The 21,982-nt window shown below is 38.8% G+C and overlaps 2 protein-coding genes across 6 annotated transcripts in view; both read right to left on the reverse strand.

Moving 5' to 3' along the window:
- Positions 1–21,982, reverse strand: part of LOC144367644 (cytochrome P450 3A4-like) — a 165,318-nt gene that overhangs the window by 10,072 nt on the left and 133,264 nt on the right. The gene's annotated exons all lie outside the window — the stretch shown is intronic.
- LOC144367656 (cytochrome P450 3A43-like) lies at positions 8,958–21,181 on the reverse strand. Of its 2 annotated transcripts, XM_078024776.1 has the most exons (4): positions 20,893–21,181; positions 18,204–18,297; positions 13,216–13,315; positions 8,958–9,323 (listed from the first exon to the last, which is right to left on the reverse strand). In XM_078024776.1, the coding sequence occupies exons 2-4, from the start codon at positions 18,293–18,295 to the stop codon at positions 9,264–9,266; spliced, it is 252 nt and encodes an 83-aa protein (XP_077880902.1). In that variant the 5' UTR covers positions 18,296–18,297; positions 20,893–21,181; the 3' UTR covers positions 8,958–9,263. The 2 variants fall into 2 exon arrangements, 1 of the variants encoding a protein (XP_077880902.1); XR_013427183.1 differs by lacking the exons at positions 8,958–9,323; positions 13,216–13,315 and adding an exon at positions 14,899–14,950 and having other exon boundaries at positions 20,893–21,178.

Consider the following 21,982-nt stretch of genomic DNA (forward strand, 5'->3'; position numbering starts at 1 on the left):
TATTCTGAGTAGAAAAAGAGATGTAAAATTTTAATCTGCACTGCTTTACTCTCCTACTACACATGCTGGAAGAAGTGATATGAGCACATTCACACACTTTCAGAAATATCTGTTGATGAAATGACTAGTCCATGCTCCTATCAAATGCCATGAGGCAGCTGCCTCTGTGCCAGGGGAGTTAGGGACACTAGGGTAGTGAGCTCAAGGAGTTCAGTCACAGAGAGACAGACACCCATAATCAGATAAATTACATCAGTGAGTGGAGTGTAGATGATAAAAGATGACTAAGTATAGAGCCTCAGCAGGACCAGGGTGTTATAATTGACTCCTGGTAGGGGATCCAAGATAGGTGACCTTGACCTAGGTCCTGCCTAAGCACAGTCTGTTCTCAGAGCTGATTCCTCTCTAGGACATCACATAAAAGCAACACCCTGTTCTGAGAGGCAGAAACATTGTCCCCCCTTCTCTGCACCCACTGCTACAGCTCCGGAGAGGTCCTGAACTCCAGGACCCAAAGTGGCCCCAAGGGCAGAATCTCACAAAAGGGAATGAGTAAGAATATCCTCAGTTAAAACATTGAAAATTTCCTCAAAATGCACTTGGATGAGCTCACAACTTGGGGAATGTATTCTCTCAGATTTCCCAAGACTATATCGGTGGTTGTTCATGGGTCAAAATAACCCATTTTATACAACAAATGATATGGTAGTTGTAATCCATATCCTTTCAGGACCTTATCTCTGTTGAGACTGGAGGGAGAAGTGGTGAGAATATTTAATATTTTGTATTTGCTGATATTCTCAGTGCAACTATGAAGAGATTTGCTGTTCCATAGCCTGCATTGTATCTTTCTTTTTAAAAAAATTTTAAATAATTTTTTACTTGAAGAGGACAGCATGCCTTTATTTTATCAGTTTATTTTTATGTGGTGCTGAGGATCAAACTCAGTGCCTTACACATGCTATTCAAGTTTTCTGCCACTGAGCTACAACCCTAGCCCTGTGTTATATCTTTCTATCCCTGCTCAATAGGTACTAGAAACTTCCCCCATCCAACATTCCCTAGGCTCTACCCTCAACTTCTGAGTGATCATGTTCTTCTTTGTAAAACATAGGGAGAAAGGACGGATGCATATGTCAGGAGGATAGAAAGGCTGTTATAATGATTTTGTGTGGTTCCCTTTTTATTGGATTCTGTCTCGGTTTTGTTTGGCGTCATCTTGTTGGGTTGTATTATAGTAGAAATACGGGATCAGCAATTAGTAAAAAACAAACCGAAAGAGTGTTAAGTAAATTGTTAGAGGAAGGAAGCTTCCCAGTAAAACCAAGAGCAGTCAGGGCATACGTTGATATAATACAAGAATATAGCCCATGGCTTTTTAAGGAGGAGTTGTTAGATATATCACAATGGAACCATCATGGTGAAGATTTAAAAAGAATAGAAAAGAACAACCCAGGGACTCTGCCAGTTGGCACATTGTCATTGTGGACGTTGGTATCTGGTTTGCTTAGTCCAAAGCCTTCAGTTCAGACAGAGGTAGAGGAAGAAGAAGACATATTGATTCAAGTAGAAGAGGAAGTCTCTCAAGTTAGTCAGAAAGAGGAAAAGATTCAAGTGAAAGAGAAGGTCTTTCGAGATAGTGAGACAGAGGAAGAAAGTTTAGAGCAGAAAAATCTATCAGGGGAAAAGTTAAAACAGGAGACTGCTAATAAGACCCTTTTATTAGAGAGCGTAAGTGTCCAACCAACAGCACCGCCTCTACAGGAGACTGCTACTAATAGCATTCTATCACCAGAGGGCGTAAGTGTTCAACCAACAGCGCCACCTCTACTAGAGACTGCTACTAACAGCACTCTATCACCAGAGGGCATAAGTGTCCAATCAACAGCACCACCTCCATATGCTAAGAGACTCCCAACCCCCGCAGTTGATAGTTGGGATCCTGAGACAGGATCTCAAGTATGCCCTGTATTTGAGGTAGGAGGGCAGCGAACTTACCAGGGTTTAAATTTCAAATCAGTGAAGGAGCTAAAAGAGGCTGTAACAACCTATGGTCCTCAAGCACCCTTCACTGTAAGCTTGGTCGAATCCATTACCAACTTAAGCATGACGCCAGCAGATTGGGCTAGTTTGTGTAAAGCTGTGCTAAATGGAGGACAATACCTGTTATGGAAAGTTGCCAATGAGGAATTTTGCAAAGAGACGGCTAGTCGAAATGCAGCAGCTGGTTATCCTCAGAGAAATCTAGATATGTTGTTAGGAAAGGGACCTTATGAGGATCGGCAGCAACAACTTGCATATGATCCTGGTGTATATTTACAAATTGCTGTAGATGCAGTTAGGGCATGGAAGACTTTACAAGAACATGGAGGTTTACAAGGTCAATTATCTAAGGTAATACAAGGAGCTAATGAACCTTACGCTGAATTTGTAGATAGGCTTATTCAAACAGCTACCAGAGTTTTTGGGAATACAGAACAAGCAATGCCATTTATAAAACAACTGGCTTATGACCAAGCGAATCGTTGGTGTAGAGATATCATTAGATCATGGAAACAGGAAGATTTAAACACATATATTAAATTATGTAGAGACATTAATGAACAAGGGCAAATTGTGGCAGCTGCAGTAAAACAAGCTTTAGATGCCAGAGACATTAATGAACAAGGGCAAATTGTGGCAGCTGCAGTAAAACAGGCTTTAGATGCCAGAGACATTAATGAACAAGGGCAAATTGTGGCAGCTGCAGTAAAACAGGTTTTAGATGCCAGAGACATTAATGAACAAGGGCAAATTGTGGCAGCTGCAGTAAAACAGGCTTTAGATGCCAGGCCAAGAACATGCTACAATTGTCAACAAACAGGACATTTTAAAAGGAATTGCCCCATAGGAGGAGGGTTTAACAAAACTAGGTATCAAACAAGTAGAATACCGGGTATTTGCCCACGATGCCGTAGAGGGAGACATTGGGCTAATGAATGCCGTTCTCAAACCACCATAGAGGGTACTCCATTATATTGGGCTAATGAATACCGTCCTCAAACCACCATAGAGGGTACTCCATTATCAAAAAACGAACAAGGACAAGGTGTTTATCCACAATATCGTGGACAAAGGCATCGGGCTCCGTTGCCAAAAAATGGACAGGGGGCCCCAATGCTCCGGGGCCCCAAACCACAAATATACGGAGCACTGGAGGAACCCAGCAACCCCAGCAACCCCGTCAGGGTAGTGCCCAGCACATCAGATCCCTCATCAGACAAACCAGAGGGAGCGCAGGGTTGGACATCTGCGCCTCCACCAAATCAGTACTAACTCCAGAGATGGGAGTTCAAATCATTCCCACAGGGGTAAAAGGACCTCTTCCCAAAGGAACAGTAGGCTTATTATTGGGACGCAGCTCTTCTACTCTAAAAGGACTTTTGATAAGTCCTGGGGTAATTGATTCCAATTATGAAGGTGAAATAAAAATTATAGCCAGTTCTCCAAAGGGTATATCAGTAATTTCACCAGGAGATAGAATAGCACAGTTACTAATAATACCAAGCCTACATGATAAATTTTCCAGTCATGTTGTAGAAAGAGGTTCCAAGGGATTAGGCTCCACAGGTGTAGACTGGGCTATGCTTTCTTTAAATTTAGATTCTCGCCCCATGCTAAAACTAAATATTCAAGGACATGAATTTAATGGGCTACTGGATACAGGTGCAGACCTTAGCATCATCTCTCGTCAAGAATGGCCAAAACATTGGCCATTACAACAAGCCACTCAATCGCTTCGAGGCCTAGGAGTGGCGACTAATCCCGATAGAAGTGCAATGCTATTAGATTGGAAGGATCCTGAAGGATGTGAAGGAACTATACAGCCATATGTATTGGATCATCTTCCCGTAAATTTATGGGGACGAGATGTCTTAGATCAATTAGGTTTGACATTAACAAATAATATCAATCAAAATGCACCCACTATTATGGCTAGACAAGGTTTTAGGAAAGGAAAAAGATTAGAAAGACAAGAACAATGTATAGCAGCACCAATACAAATAGATCAAGGAACAGACAGACATGGGTTGGATTTTCACAAAGGGCCACTGAGACAATAAAAATTACATGGAAATCAGAAAGACCAGTATGGGTTCCTCAGTGGCCCTTGACTAAAGAAAAGACACAAGTAGCCCATGATCTGGTCAAACAACAATTAGCGGAAGGACATATACAACCTTCTGTATCTCCCCATAATACTCCCATTTTTGTCATCAAAAAGAAATCTGGTAAATGGAGATTACTGCAAGATTTAAGAGCCATTAACAATGAAATGGTCATTATGGGACCTGCTCAATCGGGGATTCCTCAATTGTCTGCTTTGCCAAAAACTTGGTATGTTTTAGTTATAGATATTAAAGATTGTTTTTTTTCAATTCCAATTCATCCTGAGGATAGTCCACGTTTTGCATTTACTATCCCTGCACTAAATCATGAAGGTCCTGATCAGAGATATGAATGGAAAGTACTCCCTCAAGGGATGGCTAACAGCCCAACTATGTGTCAAATTTATGTTAACAAAGTAATCCAGCCACTTAGAAATCAAAATCCTGAACTACAAATATTTCATTATATGGATGATGTATTATTAGCACACAAAGCTAAAAACACATTGCTAGAATGTTATGCCACACTTACAAACTTATTAAAAAATTATAATCTAGAGATAGCAATAGATAAAGTACAATTAAATTTTCCAATTAATTATTTAGGAGTTCTATTATCCTCAACCATGGTCCGTCCACCAAAAATTCAAATACGAGTAGATCAACTCAAATCACTTAATGACTTTCAAAAGTTATTAGGAGACATAAATTGGATAAGGCCTTATCTAGGTATTCCAACAGGAGAATTGGGACCTTTATTTGATATCCTAAAAGGTCCATCAGATCCAAATTCACCCCGAATGTTAACGCCTGAAGCAAGAAAGGCATTAAAAATCATTGAAACATATATGGAAAATATGCATTTGGATAGAATTGATATAAGTTTGCCTTTATTATTTATTGTACTACCAACAAAAAATATTCCTACAGGAGTATTTTGGCAAGAAGGTCCATTATTATGGATACATTTATCTTATTCTCCTAACACTATTCTTACTAGGTATCCTGAGGCTGTAGGACAATTAATACTCAAAGGAATAAAAACAGCAAAGGCAGTGTTTGGAATTTCTCCCCATAAAATTATTACTCCATATACTATGAATCAAATTGATGAATTAGCTAATGAGTTAAATACTTGGGCAATAATAATGTGCAAATCTAATGTTTCATTTGATAACCACTTACCATCTAATCCTTTATTGTCTTTTTGGTCATTGCATCCTGTAATTTTTCCAAAAATGACAAGAAAAACACCTATCATGAATGCTCCAAATATATTCACTGATGGGTCAAATAATGGTACAGCAGCAATAGTTACACCTGATCAAACTTTTACATTTTTAGTACCCAAACAATCAGCTCAAAAGGTAGAGCTTAATGCAGTATTACAAACTTTTGTGATGTTTAAAGATTCTGTATTTAATTTATTTTCTGATAGCCAGTATATAGTTAATGCTATAGTATCCCTTGAAGATGCTGGTAGAATTTCCCCTTCTTCTACTGTTTTCTCTTTGTTTTCCACTATACAAAGTTTAATCTGGGACAGAAAAGATCCATTCTTTATAGGACATATCAGGGCACATACAGGATTGCCTGGAGCCCTTAGTTTAGGCAATGATTTAGCAGATAAAACTACACGTGACATACATATTTTCTCTACACTAGAAGAAGCTATAAATTTTCATGAAAGATTCCATGTCAATGCTAATACTTTACAAAAGCGTTTTAAAATAACTAAGGAACAAGCTAGACAAATAATAAAACAATGTCAAAATTGTGTGACCTTTTTACCACAAGTTAATCTTGGAGTCAATCCTAGAGGATTGATGCCTAACCATATTTGGCAGATGGACGTCACACACTTGCCAGAATTTGGAAAATTAAAATATTTGCATGTTACAGTTGATACTTCTTCTGGATTTTTGATGGGCTCCCTTCATGCCGGCGAAAAAACTAAAGATGTTATAGCTCATTGCTTACAAAATTTTGCCACTGTGGGCATTCCAAAACAGTTAAAAACAGATAATGCCCCTGGTTATACGTCTACTTCTTTTAAACAATTTTGCTCATCATTTGGCATTACTCATATAACAGGAATCCCATACAATCCACAGGGACAAGGCATAGTTGAAAGAGCTCATCAAACTATTAAAATGTACTTATTAAAGCAAAAAGATGGAATTGGGAAGGGGTATATATTCCCCAAAGATAAACTTAAAATAACCCTTTTTACTCTAAACTTTTTAAATTGGGATTCATCAGGACTTAGTGCTGCAGAAAGGCATATGTGTCCAAAAAATGTACATAAGCCCAAGGTACTTTGGAAAGATATTCTAACAGGACAATGGAAAGGTCCTGACCCAGTAATTGTCTGGAATCGGGGGTCTGTTTGTGTGTTTCCACAGGAAGAACAGCAGCCGATTTGGATTCCAGAGAGATTAACCAAGGTTCTGACCCAGAACAGCAGCCGATTTGGATTCCAGAGAGATTAACCAAGGTTCTGACCCAGTGATTGTCTGGAGTCGGGGGCCTGTTTGTGTGTTTCCACAGGGAGAACAGCAGCTGATTTGGATTCCGGAGAGATTAACTAAAATCCTGACCCAGTGATTGTCTGGAGTCGGGGGTCTGTTTTTGTGTTTCCACAGGGAGAACAGCAGCAGACCAAAAAGAAGATGATTTAGCTCAAATCCATAATAGCTGATATCCAAAACTCCAATTTGGCTATCCTTACATCTGCAACAGAACCAGGATGCTTTTATCAATATCTATTTTATTATTGCCCTTTCCCATATCATGAAGTTCTATTTTATTTTTTTGAGCTCATACAGACCTAGGTTAATGTTTTGCTGATCAGTTCTATTTTTTTTTGACTATAGAGTTTTTAAACATTGCAATAGAGATTTTACCTGTAAAAAGTTATAAGGCCTTTACTATTATGTTATGTGTTGTATGTATTATATTATGTGTGCACACTTGTGTTTTGTGTTATATGTTTGAATGTACGTATGTCCAATGTACGTATTTCCATATATCATATATGATGAGCGCTCATGAAAAGATGGATCCAAATATTTTTTTTATTCACGTGATTTAAATGGTTTAATTTAAATTGGGTAAATAACTGTTAAGAATTGTTTTAATATGTAAACAAAAAAGGAGGTTAACAGATCTGTTTATTTACTCTCACCTTTCGTTTTCATTATATTTAATAATTCTCTTCACTATAATGTAAATTGTTAAGAAAATTGTTTTCTTTTAGTGCCTTCTGAAATGTTACCTAATTTTTTCTTTAGCCATTATTGCCAGAATTTCTATCTTCAGATGAAGATAATATAAATTGTTAAGAAAATTGTTTTCTTTTAGTGTCTTCTGGAATGTTACCTAATTTTTTCTTTAGTCATTATTGCCAGAATTCCTATCTTCATCCCTGTGCCGGTGAAGACAAAGATAAAACTAATCTACAGTTTCTGCAATAGCCATCACTGAACTGCTTACAGAACTTGCACTGAACTGCTTACACAACTATGTGTCACTTGTATGCATTGTGAACTATCTGTTGGTGCAGCGACTTGTGGTAGTGTTGGGGTATTTTTGCTGATGATATCATCGGTGGTACAATTTTCCCAAAAGGAGCCGTCAATTGACTTGGTATATCTTCCTCCCTTCTGCTTGTCATGATCATTCAGCTAAAATTTGGGGGTCAACAGAGGTGAGGCAAAGAACCTCACCCCCCCTAACCTAACCCCGCTGAGACCTCTCCACAGGTGTGGCTGTATACTGGACCGGTAGTCAATGACGGGTAAGATCCAATTACAATGGTACCAACCTAAGACAGGAGGCTGACGCCCTGAGGTCAGCTCATCCGAAGACGGGTAAGGACCATATGTATTGGACAACCTAAGGCAGGCACGGTCCATAAGCCACATGCTTGTTGTTTAAACAGAGAGGGGGAGATGTTGAGAGCCACAGCCAAAGGGGCCCCAGCAAACTTCCAGCTGCCAGCAACTGCCCCAGCAACATCTAGCTGATTGGCTCCTCTGCGGTGATGTTCATTGGGCTGTTTCCCTGCCCTTCAGACTGCCAGCTGATGATTGGCTCACAGCGGCCCCAGCAACATCTAGCTGATTGGCTCCTCCACGGAGCTGCTCATTGGGTGACTTCTTTGGCTCTGCCCACGCAACCCAGCCAATCGGCCTCAAGAGAGGAGGATTGTGGGAGGTTGAAAGGCTGGTGTGGGGGGGAGAGGCTTGTGGAAGCCGGTGGTGGCAGTTGGGCTCTGAGGGTTTTTCCCTGGAGCTGTTTTGTTTGGCGTTTGTAGTTCTAAAAATAAAGTTAGTTTCTTTTTGACAAGTGGCTCCTGATTTGTGCCAAGCCAGACTTCGGCAGGGTGGCCCACTGTGGTTGCGATATCCCCACACTTACTTTTGTCTGGTCAGGGGAGTAGCTCATCAGTGGTAATTTCAGTTCCCTGGCAGGCTGCTGAAAGATCTTAAAACAGCTCAGAACCCCAGAGCTGCCTGCTACTTACTCCTTCACAATGACGGGCTTGCCTTTCTTCACTTCCTGGCTCAGGTACTTCACCAATGTGTCTCCATACTGGTTAATGATAAGGAACATCTAAACACAAAACACAACTCCACCCACAGTTAGAGAAGAATTGAGTCTCGGAGGCTCTGGTTTTCCCAGGATTATGAAGTATGAGATATTTATAATGAATCAAATAATATCTCTTCAAGGACATAATGACAAAAGGTGATTTGAAATTTTTAATTAGTTCTTTTATTTATACATAACAATGTTTCCTTTTGAAATAATTATAAAAGCATGGAAAAATAATTTGTTCTAACTCAGTCCCAAACTTCCCCTTTCTCTCCTGTCTTCCTTCTCTCTGTTCCCTTCCTTATACTCTATTGCTCTTTCTGATATTTACTTTTAGTTTTTTTTTTAATTAGGAATTTCAAACTTAGTGAAATATTCTTTGGAAAACGATGATGTTTTCACGTATGCCCCATCCCCAAATCCTTATTTAAGTTTCCAACGAAAGTCCTCTTAGTTTATTACCTCCTTGAGTTTCCCACTGGAGAACACTGGTGATAGCAAGACTCGAAGTCTTTTTCACTCTTTATCCCTTGCTGCAAAGAGAGCTTTTGGCACAAATCCCAATGGCAAAACTACCTGAAGTTCACAAAGAAAAAGACATTTTGTATGAGGTATGTTTTGGAAGTCTCCACATTGTAGAGAACTTGTTAAACGGGCATCAGTTTTTTAAATCAGTTATTTACTGAGTGTCTACTAGGGAGCAGGCCCTGTGCTAGATTCTCCATAAACTTTTATCCCAAATTCCTCTTCTTTTGTGAGGGTAGAGGGGGTACCCAGCCACCAGATGTGTGTTCAGTATTTATATTACAGCTTCTGTGTAAATACAAAGGCCCCTCATGGTAGGCAAACTGTTCTCCCAGGGGACAGAGAGCATTATGACTTAGGGCATTCTATACAGGCAGCACAGGAAAAACACTGATTGATGACAGTCATCCAGATAACCTTGGAAAACTAGGTGGCCCAGACCAGTTATGCTTTTCCATATATGTGCAGCATGAATATCTTGCAAGGGATGCCAGGATACAGCCACTTAAAAATAGTAGCTAATAACTTAAAAGATTAGGAACTTTTTCTCAATTCTGATAAAATAATGCAATTATATGGAAGTAGTTTTTTGACTCATCCCCCACTACACACATACATGGAGGGACAGAAGGAAAAGGAAAGATAATTATGTTTCCCAGCTTGAGACTGGCCTGTCAATCCAACCTGCTCAAAGCTGTCATTCAGCTTCCAACACTGTGTTTTGTTTATAAAGGTATACATCCAGTGCTCATTCATGATGAAAGCTCAAAACACTAGGAAGAAAAAAAAACTTCTTCAATCTGAAAGAGACTCTATATACTAAAAAACCCAACACCAACAACAAAGACCTTCAGCTAACATAACATTTACTGGTGAAATGGTGAATCTATTCTCCTAAGATCAGTAACAATGTAAAGTTTTCTACTTTTATTATTCTTATCCAATATTACCATACTGTAAATCCTTACTGGAGCAATGGGACAATGTTTTTAAAAAGGCATGAAAATTGGAAATGAAAGAACCTGAAGTGACCCTGTCTTCAGGGGACAAAATTATCAATGTGGAAAATCTCAAGAAATATTTTAAAACTTCTAGAACTAATAAATAGGTTCACCAAGGGTGTAAGATACAGTATTAACATGCAAAAACAAGCTATATTTCTATATAACAACAAGGGAAATGTGAAAAAAAACACATTAACGATACAATGATATTCACTGTCACTACAAGGAAAGTGAAACACATTAGGAACAGATATAAAAACAAGTACAGGATTGCTATGCTGAAAACTATAAAATGTTGATCAAAGATATTAAAGAAAATCTCAAGAAATGGAGAAGCATAACATTGATTGAAAGATTCAACCCAGAAAAGATACAGATTTTCTCCAAATTAATCTATAGATTTGATTGAATTCTTATCAAAATCTCACCAAATGGGTTTTTGCAGACAATCTTATTCTGAATTTGTATGAAAAATTAAAGGACCAACATAAATAAAGTGGGAAGGCTGGGGATGTGGCTCAAGCAGTAGCGCGCTCGCCTAGCATGCATGCGGCCCATGTTCAATCTTCAGCACCACATACAAAAAAAGATGTTGTGTCTGCCGAAAACTAAAAAAAAATAAATATTAAATATCTCTCTCTCTCTCTCTCTCTCTCTCTCTCTCTCTCTCTCAATAAATAAATAAATAAACAAACAAACAAATAAATAAATAAATAAAGTGGGAGTGAAACAGACAAACTGAGTCAGTCTTAGTAACAAACATAACAGAAAATTAGGAGTTAAACCATATGATAGTCTCTAATGTTAACTTAAAACACCAGGAGACAGGAGTTTGAAAAGTCAGCTCAGCATTCTGAGGCTATGAAGTCATCATAAAAACCAAAAAGCCAGAGGCAAAACCCAGGTCATTACAATAAAACCCACTGAGAGAGGCCACTAGTCTGCCCTGTTCTGATAATAATACTAGGGACTCCCCCAGATGAGGTGTCACATCTTTTTGAACTAAGGGGAAAATGCATGCATAGAAAAGTTAAGATGGTAACTTCTTGGTTAAAATATATATATATATAGTTGTAGATGGACACAATACCTTTATTTTATTTTTTTATGTGGTGCAGAAGACTGAACCCAGCACTTTACAAATGTTAGTCAAGCACTTTACCACTGAGCAACACAACCCTGGCTCCAGGATGATAACATATTTTTCCTTTGCTTTATTAACATAGTCACCATCCCCCAAGGTAGGTACTTCAAATGGTAATGAGACTCATTGCAAGAAAAATCACAATGGTTAGAAGAACACAGGCACAACTAAAATAAAACAGAGTGAGAAATAGACACACTCTATCAGCCCAAATGGATGCTTGACAATGGTGAAAACAATGATTAGAGGGAGGACAGTCTTTCTAAAGATGGTACTAAAACAACTGGACAGCCACAAGCCAACAAAACAAGATAACAACAACAAATGAACCCTCACTGTGTTTTACAATGAGCATGACATAGATCATAGGTTTTTATGTAAATTGTAAAGTCTATAACTTTTAGGAGATAAATAAGAACAACATAGAAGTCAGAAGCAAAGCTTTTCATGTATTAGCCTCCCCCATAAAAGACAATACTTGCTCTTATGTAGACCCTGTTAAGAGGAAAAGACAAGTGACCATTCAGCACTTTAAAAGACTAGAAAGAGGGAGCCTTGGGGAACACTATATCTTAAGAAAGCTGATGATTATATGGATTTATCCACAGCAGCAATTTTGCCCAAATGTACATAGGCACACATGTACTAGGGCACATAAAATGGTGAAATCTAAATAAGTTCTTTGGATTGTATGGATGTCAATTTCTGGTTACTCTAGTAACAAGAATAGACTACATTCAGAGATAAGTAATATGATATTCAAAGCATGTCAATTGTGAAAAACAGAAGAAAAGTAATATGAAACCTCCCTGAACAGTTTTGGAGCAAATTTCTGTGAAGCTGTGATTACTCCAAGACACAAATTTAATCAATAAATATTTGTATTTTTTAAAATAACCTGAGCATACACTTCACAGAAAGTGACATACACTCAATCAACAAATATATGAAAAACTATTCATCATCTCTAGTAATCAGAGAAATGCAAATCAAAACCACTATCATGTCATTCCAGTCAGAATGGCAATTATTATGAAGATAAACAACAATGAATGTTGGAGAGCATGGGGAGAAAAAGGCACAGTCATACATTGTTGGTGGGATTGCAAATTAGTGCAGCCAACATGGAAAGTAGTATGGAGATTCCTTGGAAATCTAAAAATGGAACCATCATTTGACCCAGCTATCTCTCTCCTTGGTCTATATCAAAGGACTTAAAATTAGCATACTACAGGGACACAGCCACATCAGTGTTTATAGCAGCACAATTCACAATAGCTAAACTGTAGAACCAACCTAGATGCTCTTCAGTGGATGAATGGATAAAAAGGGGGGGGATATATACACAATGGAATTTTACTCCACAATAAAAGAGAATAAAATCATGGCATCTGTAGGTAATTGGATAGCTTTGGAGAAGTTAATGCTAAGTGAAGTTAACCAATCCCCGAAAAAACAAATGCTCGAATGTTTTCTCTGATATAAGGAAGCTAATTCATAGTGGGTTAGGGAAGGGGAGTATGGGAAAAAATGGATTAACTCTAGATAGTGCAGAGGGTTGCAGGGAAAGGAAAGGGGTGGGGTTAGCAAAAATGATGCAATGTGATACATATCATTATCCAAAGTACATGTATGAAGACATGAATTGGTGTCAACATACTTTATATACAACCATAGATATGAAAAATTGTGTTACATATGTGTAATAAGAATTGTAATGCATCCTGCTGTCATTTATTTTTTAAAAAATCAATTAAAAAAAGAAAAAATATAATTTAAAAAATCAAATGCTTACCAGCGGATTTGTAAAAACAGAATTATGTTCTTTCACCAGCACTGTTTTGATCATCTCTGGATCCATAATAACCAACACAGGCTGTTGACCATCATACAATCTGTGTTGGGAAAGAAGAGCTCATTAAACCTACTAAGCCATGTTTTTCAGTTGGAGCAACACCCAAGAATCCAAACTGATATTCCATAATCCATATGCCTGACTGTAAAATGCACAGTGACAAGTTCAAGGTAGGTGATGACACACAAGAAGATTCTGTCCATATAAAATAAAGGTCATGTAAATGAAGCAGGGAAGAGATATTTAAAGATGAAAAAAATTCTATAAGAAGAGCCTGGTTGGAGATGTCTAAATAGTGCGTACATGTTTTATATCTCATTCTCCAATAATTTTTGTATTTAAAAATAGTTCATAATCAGTGCAGTTTTAATCTGCACTTCTCTAATTGCTAGATATGTTGAACATTTTTCATATATTAATTGATCATTTGTATTTATTCTTTTGACAAGGGTCTGCTCAGATCTTTCACCCATTTATTGATTGGGTTATTTTATTTTTTGGTGTTAAGCTTATTGGGTTGTTTGTATATTGTGAATATTAACACCATAAATTAAGTGCAGGAGGCAAAGATTTTATCCACTTTTGAAGGTTCTCTTTTTATGCTTTAATTGTTTCTTCTGATGTGAAAGGATATTAAATTAGAGAAAAATAGACAAGTAAATTATTAAGTTCTTACATGTGCTTAAGATGCAAGAGATAGCTGGGGTTGTATCAGTGGGGACTCAGTCTTGCATGCTCTTTCCATTCAAAAAAATGGCCTTTATGAGCCATGCAAGTTAGGCAGGATGATGTGGCCAGCTTTGCAGTTTTGAGGACTTGATAAGAGAAGATGAAGAGGGAGGAAGAGGCAAAGCAATCTCCCACTTGCTTATAGAACACAAGAACTACAATAAAACCTCTGGAGCTGCTTTCACCAAGCATTATTAATAAAATGACTGCTGAAAATAGCTGATGTCACCCTAGCAGATTATGAAGTACACAAGATCATGGGAACATAGTGGTTTAAAATGTACTGGCCATCCATTCTTCAAAGTCAGTAGAATGAGGTAGGCAGAAAAATCCCTATGTACACTTCTATTGAAAACTCCTAATTGACATGGAAAAACATATGAAATCCCCAAGACTTTACACTTGCAGAGAATGTTAAAATAGAAGAAAGCAGAGGTCAAATAATTTCCCAATCTGTTCATCTCTGTCTCCTCTTTTCTTTCAAATGTACATAATAATTCCCAAATTTATATAAAGGTCACTTTTATTCAGTGTGGCAATCTTGAAAGGAGATAAAGCCATGCACATTTTAGAAAGGTCTGACTTAATGCCTCCTATGCAGTATTAAAGGCTCCTAATAAAGAAAAAATGGAAAACGGGGTAGAGGCTGGGCACTGGAGAGAAGGTGAGGCCAAGAGTGTTTTAGTCATCAGAGACTGAGAAAAGTCAGAAGTATGACATTCTTGGCTTTCAACCTTGACACCTGGTGAAATATGGGACCCTTGGCAGGAGGAGGAGCCTATAAAACTTTATGATAATTATTTCCTAGTAATAGCTCTAGACAGGCATTGTCCTCTTGCCCTGGAGTGCCTCATCCAACAAGTCTACCCAAAGGAAGTTTCCAAAGTACTCACTGCCACATTTTCCCATACTTTTCATGACATTGGACACCATACTGCCAAAAACACTGGGTGGAGAAATAAGAGAATTTATATTGTTATTTTGAAAATATTGTACCCTGCTTCTAATTCAGGAACCAATGATTCCAATCCCTTGAAATCAGACTGGAATATGGTCCATCACTGGCAGTTAGAGGGAAGCTCTTATTCTAAGACATCCAAAGGCAAAGAAGAGAAAATAAATGGGATATTAATGTTGAGAGCTACAGTTTAGTCGGAATGATGACTAGCATTTTGCTAGAAGGAATGGTTGAAAGTGACCCTGCTCTGGGATTAGGGCTGCTCCAGGATTAGGGCGGATCCTGCTGGGATTAGGGCGTATCCTGTTGCCTCAGGCACTTGCTTCTTTGGAGTTCAGGCTGGTGGAGGGAGTGGGTTCCTGGGAAGTGAGTGTAGAGTGCCAGTGAGAGTTCGGGAATAAAGAGTTGCTGTTTGAACCTATAAGGCTTTGTGGCGCCTTGGTTAATTTGTGCCCAACCAGACTGTGGCATATTAGAAAAGAGAATTTAGAGTCCATCTTGAATTTTCTTGAAGTATTGTACATATTGAAGAAATTATTCTATTTTTTTTAGACAAGGTATTGTCATGTTTCCTATAATGACCTTGAATTTGTGATTCTTCTTCCTCACCCTCCAGAGTGGTTGGGACTACAGGTGTGTGCCCCAGTTTCACTAGTTGTCCTTGAGTATGAATATGAAGCAAGTCTAGTTTTCTGTATCATTTTCTCATGTGCATGGACTGTTTTGAAATCCTGCCAACTTTGAATCATTCCCTCCACCTGGATGTGAAAAAATCAAAGCTGAGAGAAAGTGAGTGAGTTTCCCAGGGACATTCTCAAGGCCACTTTACTCATTTTTCCCCAGATCTTTTTCATTTCTCTCATGAATCTCCCTAGAATACTGGGGAAATGACAAAGTTCAAGGCATCAGTTACCTCTAAGTTGACCATGTTGATGTGAGTAGTTTAGCTGGCTATTACACTACTGTGACCCTGACAAGAACCATGTAGAAAACTAAAATTTACTGGGCTCACATTTTCAGAGGTCTCAGTTCATACATCGCTTACTCTGTTGCTGTTGTCTGTAGTGAGGCAGAATAACATGGCAGAAGAGTGTGAAGGAATAAAGCAGCTGAGGACTGAAAGGGTAAAGTTTCTAAGCCGCAAAACCTGAGTTAAAATGTAAAGGACCAGGCATTGTAAGCCTGCTTCTAAACTGCAAAGCTTGGGTTCAATTCCTGAGGCAATTAAGACAGTGCACTACTGGCCATTTGGTTGTTTTATAACTTAGGACTCTGAGTAGCCTGGCACGTAGGCATCCAGGCCCCAAAAACAATCAGTTTAAATGTGTACCCAGCTTAGAAGTGACCAATCAACCCTGCCCAGACTGTTCCCGCCAATGAATGTACTAATCATGTCTAAGAGTTGTTGTTTGATTTTCCCGTGCCTCATGATGATTTGCCCTGATGTATGCAAAGCTTCCACCCTCCCCAGAAAAGTGTACTTAAGCATTGCTCAACCACTGCTCTGGGCTCTGGGCTGCTTTCCTTTCTTGAGTGGGCACGGAGCCCCAGCATGCTGGTTCAATAAATCCCCTTTTGCCAATTGCATGAGTGGTCTCTTGGTGGTCTCTTTCTCCGATGCTTAGCTGGACCCTTACAAGGACGTGGCATCAGGAAACAGACAGAAACTCCACTAACCAGGGACAAAACGTATGCCCTGAAGCCAGGCCCCCAGTGACCCACCTCTTCCACTAACACCCTACCTGCTTACAGTTGCCCCCAGTTAATCCTTACTGAGGAAATAGTGTAGAGTAGATTAAGGCTTTCACAATTAAATCACTTTATTTCTGAACTTTCTTACATTGCCTCACACATGAGCTTCTGAGGGATACCACGAACATAACAGTAATTCTCATGCATTTTGTAGAGTGAGAAAGAATAAGTAAGAATTGTTAAAATGAGTCACTTTTCCTTTTTCCAGCTCAACGTGGAAAAGATGGAGAGATGCCACTCCTACCCATGGGAGTCAACAAATTAAGTACTTGCTCTAAGTTTTTTCTTCTAACACTTAAAAAGAAATCTTCCTATTGCTATGTTTCAGGAATGATGTTTTCATGATGCACAGGGAGACCCCCAATTATGTGGATCTTACAGCCTGTCTAGTATACTATTGATCTGGAAAGCATGAATAGGAAATAATGCCTTTTCAGCAGGAATAGGAGAATGGAATTCTCAGGGGGTCAGGGGGTCTATAATTATCAGGGGGTCTATAATTCTGCTCAGAATTATAGAATAAAAGTATGATAAACAAGCCTCAGTGTTTGGAAGTGATAATCTGAGCAGAGTGTTGCCTTCTTTTCTGGCCTCTGGTTTTGAGCTCATGAATTTCTGTCAGTAGTCTGGCCCCGAGTCCAATATCCAAATGGGTTAATGAAAAAGGCTTGATAAAAATTCACCTTTTTTGTGGAACATGTTACCTTCCATTCAGTTTAAAAATTTTAAATTTTTTAAAATCATGGGATTACTGCTCATTTCATATGTGATACTGCCTTTGTTAAAAAACAATACACATCTTGTGTTTAATTATGTGAAATCCATAGACACGGGCTATCTTATCTCATTCATACTTATTCGTTTCTAAGACTCACTGCTAGGGTCCTATCTTTGAACAATAAAAGGAAATGCAGAATGCTGTCATTTCATCTGTTAAATCCTCCAAATACATCACAGTAAGTGAAACTTGGGTGAAGCCATGGAAATAACCACAGGGTATTTACACATTCAAAAATTAAGTATGTGCAAGTTGTCAACTTATGAATGTTTGGGGTACTTCAGAAACTGAAGTTTCATTTTTTATTTACAAAGGGACTCATGAGACCTTGCAAAGAATAGGAATGTTTGAAGGTGTTTACCATGCCCTTTTTCACAGACTTTTTGCTCAAATACTAAGCACAATATTATCATCCTGGAAATGTGCACCCAGCAAGTTAAACATCCTTTTCATGATGAATTCAAAGTCTGAACAACATCATGAAGATCAAATGCAGATGTACCAGAGATCCGAGCTGTTCCACTGAGGCTCTTGAAGAGTTGACATCAGAGCTCCAGGGAAAACCTGACCATGCTCCAGGAGGGGCCTGAACATTGTTTCTCAAAGGATAAAAACTACTAACTTTCTCCTGAAGATGGACATTTTTACTGATGGCACTAAACTGGCATTTGTACTCAGGAGAAAAAATAGAGGGAGCTCAAGCACACTCACCTTGCAGTAGTACAGAAGAGTTCCAAATAAAGGCAGAGGTGTTGTTCCAGGTATTCCCATCTTCTTAAATAATCCATGAGAATAGGTTCCATATCTATAAAGTGAAATAGAAAGCCAGGTCACCCTGATTGTCATTCCATAGATAAGGGCCTGATCAGTCTCTGACTCAGAAACTGGACCAGGCAGTGAGATAGGTAACATGTAGGTGATACATAACAACAAAAACTCCAAGGGCACATTCTGTTTTCCAATACCACTTAGAGATAACATCCTGCCACAAAAGGCACAATGATTCAGTAAAAGAACTTGAGTCTTCATGGCCCCAATAATTGGGTTAGTTCTTAATAAACAATCCCAGCCTTGTATGCGCCTGAGAAATTCAGGCTGGCCTTCTGCCAGGGCATTGCAGTTGCTACGTGTATTTGGTATGTTAATCTTTCCTTAACGTAGAGATTCCTAGTAAAATAAAGGCCAATGCTTTGACATAACTTTCATTATGAGATTTTGGATAACCAAATCCATTCAAGCACAGAATGTCCACTGAGAACCTATGGTAACATTGTTTCTTGTAATTTGACATAAACCTTTCATACTTTTCTTTCTTTCTATGCCATGTTTCTGGATCAGCATTCAGCCCTTTTTTTAAAATTCGACTTCACATGGATATTTGGAAGCAGTAATAGTATTCTTATTTTTATAGAATGACAAATGTGACATTTAAGAAAACTGGGACTTCCATTGGCTTCATACCAATGTGAGCCATGTTGAATGTCACCCAAGTCCATTGTAAGAAAATCTAAGTGACTCGAGCAAGAAGGAAGGCTGAGTTCCCTTATACTCTTAGTGTTTCTGTGAGGAATAAATGACTGAGGAATTATCTCCAGGCCATTCTTTCTCTCATTGAGTCTGATCCTCCAACTGGTGATGCTCAGATGGCAGCACAGAGTCAGGCATGCTCATGTTTACCAAGGCAGTCAATCATAAAATAATTTTGTGTATTGCCTCTATGCATCAACTCTCCTTGTATGAAAACCCACAAATGCTGGTGCTTCCTTGGGCTGGCCAACCTGCAACACAGATGTGTCATGTTCACAGCCCCATGCCTGAGGGTTCTGGATCCTAAAATCTTCACCCCTATCAGCGTTGATAATAGATGAAAGACTAGGAAAAGGAAAAATGGTGAACAAGAGATTCCTGGCAGCTACATCAATCACGAAACAACCAGTCTTGCAAAGATTGCCCCATAGTAGCACAGAAGAGAAAAGTCTGGCATGTTTAAATAGCTCAACATGCCCAGCAATTCCTTTTAACTACATGGAAGGTGACCTTCCACATTTCAGTTACAGTCATGGTGACAGAGCAAACAATATGCAACATAAAATAAGAACCCATTGTGTTCCAGACAGTTGAATAAGAACTTGCTGCTTTTTTGGAGGATCATGTTTAAGGCAGTATAGTTTTCACATACTCTGTACAAATCCTGTAATTACATACAGTAAAATTAAACTACATTGATTCACTAGAAAATGTCTACAGAGAGAAGATTATGTTGCCACAACACGCTGAATTAGTAGTACATTTCTTTCAGAGAATAAAAGCCAGATCTATATTTTCATGCTATTTTGATTCCTTATTTTTAAGAGTGAAATTGAGACAAACGTCAGATGTGACCTGTATGGAATCTCTCCTACCCACAATCAAAATAACTTTTTTCCCTCTGCTTCATGATGTCAGGATCCCATTAGTAAAAGCAATTTCCCTACTAGGTATATGCATTCATGCGTTCATGTTGGAGTGTAGAGGGAAAAAAGTAAAGCCAAACTGGCTTTGTGATGTTGTTCAGGCTGCTAGAAGATTTCATATTGTGGGGAAATAAATCTTTTTATAAGGCTAATATCTCAGAGAGAGCAAAAATAATACAAAATGAAAGAATAAAACTTCTTAAAATTTCTGTCAGGTATTCTCTGCTCTAGACACTTATCATTTAGAAGGAAACAGTTCTGTGAATTTCAGGGTGAAATAATTGAGTTTTACAAGGGAGGGAAGTGCCAGGAGAAAAAGAGGGAATTGTGCAGTCAACCTTCCAGGGAGTTTGAGGGGAAATTGGTGTGTTATATAGAGGGTGCTGGGGGCAAGAGGGGGCAGGAGTCACAACATGCACAGGCGATAGTCCTCTTGCATGTCTTCTGCAATAGGCAGAAATCTAAGAAGATAAAGAGAGAAAACCCAAGTAAACAGGTTGTCCCCAGAATTCCCTAAGTTTGAAAGGGAGTGAGGTTCCCACTGCATGTGATAATAGATATTAATTATCTGTATATGCTGAATTCTGGTTTATTCCTCTAGGTGCAAACACAGAGCCAATCAGACAACCCCCAGAAACAAATCTCAACACCAATTGCCCTATCCACAGGAACTCACCATTTTTCTTCAGCAGTTCTGTCTTCTGAATTGTTTTTTCTACTATGTGGGCTTTTTTGCCAAAATGTGTCAAGTTGTAATTCAGTGAGGCCAATTTATGTGCTAGGAAAGGAGTTGGGGCCAGGCATGCTCAATAGGAACTTTTAAAGTGTTTATAGAAATTTCAATTCCATCATCTCTTTTGATCTTTCAAATAGACAAAGGAAAGAGGAACATGATTAGGTCCCCACCTCCAGGGTTACAGAGGAGAGGAGGCTGGACAGCTACTCACAGATACAGGAGCACCAGACAGATAGCCAGGAGGACCCAGGTCTCTATGGAAGAATTGGGGATCAGGTCTGTCACCACTTTTCTTCAGCAGTTCTGCCTTCTGGATTGTTTTTTTCTGCTATGTGGGCTTTTTTTTGCCAAAATGTGTCAAGCTGTAATTCAGTGAGGCCAATTTATGTGCTAGGAAAGGATGTGGGGCCAGGAATGCAGCCAGTGGAAAGGCCATCTATGCATCTCCTGGAATTGGAGGGGTCAGGTGTCCTCTTTGCAGTTGGCAAAGAATCATGCACTCTCCTCCTTTTATCTTTTAAACCATTGACTTAAACAAACTTCCTTTGGTAATTTCATTAATTTTGAGACCAGCAGCTTTCCAATGGGTAACTAAAAAAAGAATAAATCTTGGTATTCTGCCTTCATTAGGTATCCTTTACTAACCTAATATTTGTGACTACACAGCTTTGCAGAAGACATGTTAATCATTTAAGGAGTGTTTATCTAACAACTAGCAAAATGAGAATGTTTAGTCCTAAATATACCTAATCTGATACCACCTTCTAGATTGAGGCAAGATTGAAGGGACATTTTATTGTCAGCTTTGGGGGTTTTGTTTTGTTTTTTTTTGTTTGTTTGCTTGGTGGTGATGTTGGAACCCAAACCTTGTGCATGCAAGACAAGCACTCTACCAACTGAGCTGTAGCCCCAGCCCTGATCCTCAGCTTTTACAGTAGCTTTTCTTCAGAGCCCCATAGTGGTGCCAAAAATTTTTCATTCATTTTTTAATTCCTTCCAGGAATGGCAGAGCCTTGTAGACAGATAACTATGAGGAGAGTGTTCCCTCAACAAAAGGAATCATATCATGATATCTACACTGCCTTTCTAGTATCCAAGGTCTGGTAGATGAACATTCTGAGCAGTAAGTAAAAATTTACCCCTTTCAAGTGATTAGGACTTCTCAGGAGCTATGTCACAATGCTAGAACTGAGATAGTGATCCATGAGACTAAAGTTTTGCAAGATTGCTTAACAATGCATACTTCTTCCCCACTGCCCTAATTCTTCTTCTATTAAAGCCTTCAGGTCAAGTCAGCACCC

The sequence above is a fragment of the Ictidomys tridecemlineatus genome, chromosome 10 (assembly GCF_052094955.1).
Source record: "Ictidomys tridecemlineatus isolate mIctTri1 chromosome 10, mIctTri1.hap1, whole genome shotgun sequence".
Lineage (NCBI taxonomy): Eukaryota > Metazoa > Chordata > Mammalia > Rodentia > Sciuridae > Ictidomys > Ictidomys tridecemlineatus.

Bases quoted from the DNA above. Each gene is read 5' to 3' on its own strand.
- LOC144367656 (XM_078024776.1), bottom strand. From the start codon at position 18,295: ATGGAACCTATTCTCATGGATTATTTAAGAAGATGGGAATACCTGGAA. The intron at 13,316-18,203 runs GTGAGTGTGCTT...TTCCCAACACAG, and splicing joins CTCTTCTGTACTACTGCAAG to ATTGTATGATGGTCAACAGC. The intron at 9,324-13,215 runs GTAAGCATTTGA...TGTGAACTTCAG, and splicing joins CTGTTTTTACAAATCCGCTG to GTAGTTTTGCCATTGGGATT.